The following is an 8,557-nucleotide window of genomic DNA, read 5'->3' as shown; positions in this document are numbered from 1 at the left end:
TTACTCAGGGTCAGCTTATTAATTAAGTAGGAATATCGGATTCTCTCATGGCTACTTACCTTGGCTGTACTATCTTAAGCGGCTTTGAAGTCGATGGAAAATGGTGTAACTGATGTTAATATTCCAACAATTTATAATCGCAGAGAGGAAACCTTGTCTGTTCCTAATTTGTCTGGAGTGAACCCCCTTTAGTGTGGGCTGATGATGTTCTGGGCGTACTGGGCTATCAGGCCTAGCACGATAAGGGAGAATATGATATCTCTTATTTTGTATATGGAACAGATAATCCTTATTGTAATCAGATACTGGTTGAGCATCAGTTGTGGGACTGCTAGTTGTAATTAGTGACCTCCACATTTAACTAGTATGTCTGTAACTCCATCGGTTCCATGTAATTTGTAATTCTTAAGCAGATGGATCGCACGGGCTGTTTCTTCCATGCTTGGTAGTGACAGACTTTTTCCGTCTTCTTCAGTTGGTTGCTGCCTTGTTCGAATGTTTTATTTCTTCACATCATAGACGTGGTTTTCCCAAGTTCCTTTTTTTATCTGTGAAGCTAGTCCTTCACTGGCCGAGTGAGGAATGCAGCATCCTTTCTTTCTGGCGTCGATTTCCCCTTGTAGTTTGTTGCGAATCACTCAGTATTAACTCTCACTATCGTCAAATTGGATTTGAGATGATGTTTTTGTCAGAGGACCATGCCAACAAGATAGGAATCAAATCGTTATTCATCAATTCATATTGGCCTCTTTATATGTTCTGATATTCATTAAAACCGAGAGATGGCAGCGTTCGATTAACAAGTAACTAACTTGATTGAAAATGGCACCATTCGGAGAGTTCCAAATGTTTTGGCTCTCTTTCTGCGCAAACCAGGTACCTACATGAAAAATTTCACGTGACACCCCTAGTTTGATAATTCTCAATCTATTGTCAACAGTACTTTTAATGAAAACTATGAATGACGGCATATCGTTGAACACAGGCTATGTCCCTGTTTGATAATTGAAGTCTCGAAATGTAACTTTGATGTACCTGGGGCAAAATAAAAAAGGAAACATATTGTGTCCGAAACACATGTATTCTAATTCCTTATGTTCCTTCCTTCGTTATTCCACATGTTCTTTTTCGCTGCTATAAAATTAGCACTGATGAAGGACACATGTTGTGTCCGACATATTCTAGTCAATAAAAAAATCTAAAATATGATTGGAATCGATTTTTACGAGTTTTAATCAAGTAACTGTTCCCTTACCCGGGCTTCTTGAAACTAGCATAATGTGTATGAAATATGCCAATTTCGCTAATAATAATTCCAATTATCTATATATAATTTTATATTGTATCGTAATTAGAACAAAGGGCAAACTTAAGTTTGTATGTTCAAAAGTAGGTTCTGTCGATAGAATTCGTTGCGCTGATTGAAGCTATTTCATTATTGCATGACAATGATTTCTTTGATTGGCTTTCAGTAGTTGTTGTTCTGAACAGAACTCTTGTCACAGCAAAGAAGCAATTTATTAAAAAGAACTCTCCAGCAAAATTTATTGAAGCATTCAAAAACAAAACTTTTGTGACAACTGATATTTATTCAATAAAATAATGTATAATGGCTTTATAACATATAAAAAGATATCAAGTCGTACAGATAAACTAATCGCAGATACAGAGTTACATTATGTATCAGTCGCTTCAAAATTTGAAAGTATTATTTTCAATTTTATTTTTACGAGACTAAGTAGCAGTCATCCTCTTCGAGATCATAAGCCTGCTGTATTTTACTGCACACGTTTACTGTTGGATCATATGATAATTCAAAACGATTGTAAGTTCCGTTCGCTGCAGCCTCCAACCGCGCATTTCGCTCCATATCATATTCCTTTTTATGCATCCGATACTTATGTGAGTATACGTGAATCTTACTACGAAAGCGTTTTGGACAATACGGACAAGGAAGTGAAATTCCAACTGCGTGTGTCCCCATATGTTCCTTTGAAAAGAAAACACAACGTTTTACATCGAATTTGAGGTCGCTATGATAGCTGATTACCTTTAATTTCTGGCGAATTTTAAATCCTTTGCCACAAACTGGGCACTTATGAGGGCGCATAGCTGAATGAACATAACGTATATGGTGCCTTAATGTTTTTATCGATGCTGACAATTTCCCGCAAATAGGGCAGACTGGGTCGTTAATCGCTTCCGAACCTAATATCGCAGCATGTTCTCTAATATGTTTCCCGAAAGCCTTTTTGCCTTTCAAAATGATTCCGCACACGTGACATATGTGACCACTTAACCGTTTGTGATGGACCTCACGATGAACCTCTAGAGCTTTGATTGAAGAGAACCTAAAAGAAATCACGTTAATTGATCAAATTAGAAGAAAAACTAACATCGAAATGTCGGTGCTCCTCACATTTTACGACAATCCGTACAATACAATCGTTTTTCATCGTCGTTTTTATGTTCCAATAAATGTTTGTTTAAAGAATAGTCATTAGTGAAGCGTTGCGGACACTCTTTACATTTAAAGATTTTCGATGATTCCGGAGCATGTTTGATGGCCAGATGGTTCTTAATTGCGTATTGAGTAGAAAAAGATTTGTTGCATTCTTTGCACCTAATTCAAAATTGATTTTATTATGCTGACAAGTGCTAGAAATAAATTCAAGAAAAGGCACTTACTTGTAACTCTCCGGATTGATATGCTGGTTTATGTGGTCAAGGATATACGAACGGCTGGGAAGTTTCTTATCACAACAACGGACGTAGCCACTAATATTGTGCGCCGCTTGATAATGTCTATTCAAGTCGTTAAAGGTGTCTAATTTCACAAAGCATTGCTCACACTCTAGATTTATATGTGTCGCGATCAGATCATCTTCATTTTTAGTTCTTTCTTTTTCTTCAATTTGACTGATTTTGCTTCTTGTTTGTTTTCTGAACAGCCTATTTAAGTTAGTTTTTTTTTCTAACCGACTTGAAGATGGTATATCCTGCTCCCAAATCGTGTCATCTAAACCGTGTTATATAAAAAAAATATAATTCAAATCTTGAGCGAAATACTTTGATGGAGTCGCTCACCTGGTTCCTCTTTAACCGTGCTACAGGAAAACTCGTTACCAGATGATCTGTAACTTATTTCTGTGAATGAAAAACTTTTGAGAGGAATTCACAGACGAGTTCATGTTGAATTTCACCTTCAGAATCCGTAATTTCGTCATCAGCGATATCTTTGTTTGAAGCTTCTATGTAAGTGTATTGCTCTAGGAGTGCTTCGTGCTCCTGCTTGAAAAATAACTGAACTCCATCTGTGGATCCAGAACAAGTCTGGCCTAAAACGATAAAACGTACATTTTTAATTTTCAACTACATACCACAATGAGAGATATGACGTGGAGGTTTCGATTGAATTTTATTTGAGACTAAATTTCCAAATATTATATTTACAATTTTTCGAATTCGTAAAGCGTTTACAATGTTTTCAATACTTAAGGGAAAAAGGTTGTGATCAAACTTTAGAATGAATCCGTATTTAAACGTTTTGCTTTATAATTTTCTGGCTGTATTCCTGATGTGGCCCTAATAGTATATTGCACTGAATCAGTTTCGTAATTAAAGTAGTAACTGAATAATTGTGAAATTGATAGTCAATAATATTGCGAACACCCATTGCATAAAAATATTGCTACAAATCATCCTATATATGGGTTGCCGAGTTTGCAAAATCTTGCAAACAAAGACGAGAAAGATAGTAGTATCAAAAAACCAACCATTTTCGTAAAGTTGAGAGGAAAATTTAGAAATGCTTCACCGAAAGAATTCAGTGCTTAGCATCGTGCACGAGATCATTTGAATGACAAAGTCATTATCTACGCTCCACCAAAGCAATTACTATGCAAATCGACTTCAACTCCACACATATGTCAAAAAATATGTGGACTAGTATGGGAAAAGGAAGCGGTTCGTTTCCTACTGGTTAGATTCCCGGATTGATTATTTACAAGAAGAAATTATCTAAGCTATTGTACTGTACGCTTTAAAATGACACAGATATTCAGTCTGGATTGTGTCTGGAAATGTGTTGATTACCTGAAAGGGCACATTCTTCTAAAGATTGTTATTGCAGAAACCCGAAGGAACTGAAGAATTAAAAAAAACTCCAAACAAATACCATGATCGCATATGTATATCAACAAAAAATTTCGACAACGATAGGGAGGGGGGGGGGGGGGTTAGTATTTTCCGAATCCGGTCTTAGTTTTAATATTTGTTAGAAAGGTGAGGAATGCGGCGTATTGGAAGTGATCATTTCTTTCGCGGACCCATTCTCAGAAACGAGCCAACCAAAAAATCTGAAAAACAACAAGATGCTGCGCTTATATGGTGCCTAGGCTCCGAAATACCCTCCATGACTGCAAAGCCTCCCTTAAGTTCATCCTAGAATCAATCAATGCAGTAATGTAGACTATAACATAGATCATGATCCTACCAAGTTTTGGTGGAAATCGCACTATTACTAGCAAAGTCTGCCTTTATAAAAGAAATACGCAAAACCTTTCATACCTGAAGCGTCCAGCTTCCGGTTTCCCCGCTTGTTGTATAATTCAGTGATTGGAGCAATTGCTGCTAACCTAACTCAGGAATTTTTCTCTGGATGAGTTAACGAATGTGAAGCCTAACATTATCATGGTCAAATGTGGCGTTACTTCTGTCCACCAGGGATAGACGTTATCCCTCAACGCCACCTTGGCACCCTTTAGTTGATCCCAGTATATTTCCATTGTTAGTATTTGGTTGCGTGATAAGAGTTCCCTCGAATATCCGACCAAACACACAATAAGTTTTTATGGCGATGAAATGCAGCTCCTTATATCAATGGCGGTATTTCATTCTTCTTAAAAACGGTTCTGCGACTTTTGACATTTTTGTAAAAACCCTACTTCCCATCACCAGTGACCAAATAGAAAAGAAAGCTTCAAATTTTTGCCTATTCAAATGTGCACCTGAATAATTGGTGGTCATCCTTGTTCTTAAGGGATAACTCATGGGCGACCCAAATTTCGCAACATAAAGCAGAGATCGGATTCTTCTTTCTATAGTGCTACGGTTTACGTTGCACCTCTGCGATAGTTTAGTAATAGTTAATTCACCGCCATATTCCAGTGTCATTAACAATTCGTCGCCTTCAAGCTTGTTTCACTCTGAAGAGTCGTCTTTTGCCATCATGAAAATGTCGAAAATACCGTCGACGCATATATTCACAATGCACAATTTCCACAAATATCCGCCAATTTGAAGGTGCTATTGCCTAGATGGTTGGGGAGTTAGTTTCACGATCTTGACTTCGTGCCCCGGGTTCGAATGCCAGTCATTTTAGTCATGGATGTTTGTGATTGCCTAAAAGATTTAGTGCAATGGGTCTACTAAAGGCCTGAGTGGTGGAATTACGGTCTCCCTTAAAAAAAACCCGGCCAGTCTGTGTTCTGGATCGAACTCTAAGACCTACCCTACACGATGAGTATTTGATCAGTTGGATATCAGTCAGAATGACAAAATTATGGCAAACAGATCGTGTAGGGTTGGTACATGCCAATGGCTGATGATGAATATTAAAATTTTTAAATAAAATCTGTCAGTGCGGCGAATGATAGGCTGAGTGTAGTGCAATTATTGTTGTGTTGTTAATCGAAACATGACGGTTGTTGAAACGCATACGACAAAAAATCTTTTTTGCCGTTTTATGATCTGTCTGATGAAACATCCAAACAAGGCAGCAAAAAAGTTTTTGTCGAATGAGTTTAAGTATCTAACCCACTCGGATGTCATGTTTCGACTAACAACATGGTCGTAACTGGATTAGACCTACCCTACACGTTCATTCTGACTGATGCCAAACTGATGGAATATTGATCGTATAGGATACAGCCGAATTGACAGATTTTATTTAAAAATTTTAATTTTCATCATTCCATCAGACGTTGTCACAAACAATCAGCTCCCCATAATTTTGTCATTCGGGCTGACACCAAATTAAGGAAATACTGATGGTGTAAGGTAGGTCGTACAGTAAATAATGACTTAAGGGATTGTTCTAGTGTTAAAAATTTTCTCTTTCGATTTTCTTCCATTAGATAATACGTTCAAAAATATAATAACTGTGTAAAATATTATATTGATATCTATTTTGATTCTAAAAGCATATCCAATAAAAATCAGTAAAAAAGCTTTTTTATGGGTGAGCGGAGTAGCACAGAAAAAAATCGGATGAACCGATTTAATCCAATTTTTTTATAAACTTATGGCATAATTATCGAGTGCAAGCACCTAAAATTAGACAGAAATATCAAATTTTGGTTATTTGGGAGCAGTTTTTACAATAAGAAAACGACGAAAATCAAGTATGCTATGTCCGAAACCCTATCAAATTGCCAAAATTCAGAATATATGGTCAAATTTAGGTGCAAGCAGTAGATTTTCATCAAAATTAATGCAATATTTTAGTTGAATTGGTCACTTGGAAAGCTTAGGCTCTCTAGGCTGTTCTGACGCTGTAACATCTGGACACTCCGGCCGTCGTTTGCTTTTTATTTTTTGTAGCCACGAAATTTTATTTGTAAATACTCAATAAAGAAGCATGTAAAATATCAAGTTGCCACCTTTTATAGTTCCGTTAATATAACAGTTTTAAAATGATCCACCGTTTCACGGTATTAAAATAGAATAATCCCTTAAATGAGTTTTATCTACTTCCATATTGGAAATGTCGAAGTTCATTCAGGACTACGACTAAAGATGAACAACTGCTGCCCTAGGGATCGTTCCATCCTAGAGCCGAGGGGTCTAGCAGGTAGTAAGGAATCTCCTTTAAAGTGGTGAGCGTGGCGACATGGGAGGGAAAACGGAAAATTGTATACATACGGCCAATATTAACACCGTCGATGCTTAACGCCACAATAATAATAGTAATAAAAAGCACACATAACAGATGTTTCAATAGTAAATAAATCGCTCATAAATAGATGATGATAACATGGCTAATATTCCGAATTGCAAAATGGAAAAACCCGCTTCCAACTGCGAACGAAAAATGTTTCTCCTGCCTTCACACAGTGAACACTTCGTATATCAAGTGCTTTTGAAGCCAAAGATACTCTCACTGATAACATTGGTAAAAACAATCCAATAGTAAATGGAAACAAGGGTGAGACTTCCATCAAACGCTCATAAAAAATGCTTGTTTGATATCTTCTCTGTTCTTATTTAACAACTGCATATCAGCGGTATCAGCCTGGTACAGTTAGCTATCAAATAACTCGCACATTGACTCTAGTATTATCAATATTCTTGGATATTTACTCATCGCATATTAAAAGGAGTAGACGGGTAATTTGCGTTCACTGCGAAAACTTTGAAGTATGCGCCTCCTTCCGACACATACAGCTTGCGCATCATTTACCACCTGACACTTTCTACAATATGCACATGGAAGCCAATCTTCGTTATTGATTTTTCAAGGCAACTTAATGGGAGAAGCTCTTTTACGAGCGCTTAGTGATGGAACCTTTCTGCATTTGAAATTATTTGAAACTTACCTTGCTCCTCCAAGGGGTTTCGAATGTCTCCCTGCCTTGGTCCATTAAGATCGTCTGATTTGGGCTCTGAAAACGACAGGAAGAAGCGTTGAACAGCAAATTGTACGAATTTCATTGTATATAAATTACCAATATCCTTAACGTTTGCCTCCTCTTCGTCGGAGTCGTCGATAGTGTAAATCAGTTCTTCGTCGTCAATTTGTTTTTTGTAATAGCTTTCCTTCAGTCTCTTGTGGGCTTCCTTTACGGTTGTATAAAAAATATGAAAATTTGCAATTTGCTCCCAGCATGAGCAACAGATTTGACTTAAAATTGGATCTCCTTCTGAAGGCTGCAACGAAAATGAATGAAAAGATATTCCAAATATAACACTAGCGAGTCCTTCGGGAGCAGATTACCTGAAACCAGAAGTGCTGTTCGATAATCGAAGATATTTTCAATCGTATGCCTTCCTCGGTGAAAATATTTATAACTTGCACATCATCCTCGAGGCAGACACCACATGCCATTTTCCAATCTCGTTAATAGTTTTTAATGTTTTAGGAAGTATTCAAGCGTTCGCGTTCAGACCCGAAGTAAATGTAAACAGAATGTTGTGCAGAATAGCAAGGTTGTCTTCCGTAACTCGCCGGATTGTGTCCAATAAGAAATATTCACAATACCTGGTTTGGATATTTGAAATCCCGTGGAGGAATTCCTATTACATCAAAGAGTAAACTGTGGGACATCTGCCTTGTTGGTGGTTTTGGTATACGATAAGCATGGCTTTATTTGGAAACATCGCATGTGGAATCGGGTGTATCGAGTAAGTATAAACTCACGAACTGATGCTAACTATTGGATTTGGTTTGATACATTCTTTCTGCTTTCTCATCTAAACTCAGCTCCAATAGAAAATCACACCAATAAGGTGGTTTCAAAATACAGAAAATGAGATGAAGCTATTATTTACTTTAGTT

The 8,557-nt window shown here is 37.1% G+C and overlaps 1 protein-coding gene across 1 annotated transcript; it reads right to left on the bottom strand.

Annotated features, from left to right (window-relative positions):
* Positions 1-1,569: 1,569 nt before the first annotated feature.
* On the bottom strand, positions 1,570-8,223 carry LOC119660245 (transcription factor grauzone-like). Its single transcript, XM_038068702.1, has 9 exons — positions 7,997-8,223; positions 7,728-7,929; positions 7,599-7,664; positions 3,204-3,338; positions 3,088-3,147; positions 2,689-3,019; positions 2,420-2,623; positions 2,051-2,351; positions 1,570-1,990 (listed from the first exon to the last, which is right to left on the bottom strand). The coding sequence occupies exons 1-9, from the start codon at positions 8,105-8,107 to the stop codon at positions 1,727-1,729; spliced, it is 1,674 nt and encodes a 557-aa protein (XP_037924630.1). The 5' UTR covers positions 8,108-8,223; the 3' UTR covers positions 1,570-1,726.
* Positions 8,224-8,557: the final 334 nt, after the last annotated feature.

The sequence above is a fragment of the Hermetia illucens genome, chromosome 1 (genome assembly GCF_905115235.1).
Source record: "Hermetia illucens chromosome 1, iHerIll2.2.curated.20191125, whole genome shotgun sequence".
NCBI lineage: Eukaryota > Metazoa > Arthropoda > Insecta > Diptera > Stratiomyidae > Hermetia > Hermetia illucens.
Note: the sequence above shows the minus strand (reverse complement) of the source record. Positions and strands in the feature narration are given on the sequence as shown.

Bases quoted from the DNA above. Each gene is read 5' to 3' on its own strand.
- LOC119660245 (XM_038068702.1), bottom strand. From the start codon at position 8,107: ATGGCATGTGGTGTCTGCCTCGAGGATGATGTGCAAGTTATAAATATT. The intron at 3,148-3,203 runs GTGAAATTCAAC...TTTCATTCACAG, and splicing joins CGAAATTACGGATTCTGAAG to AAATAAGTTACAGATCATCT. The intron at 3,020-3,087 runs GTGAGCGACTCC...AACACGGTTTAG, and splicing joins CACGGTTAAAGAGGAACCAG to ATGACACGATTTGGGAGCAG.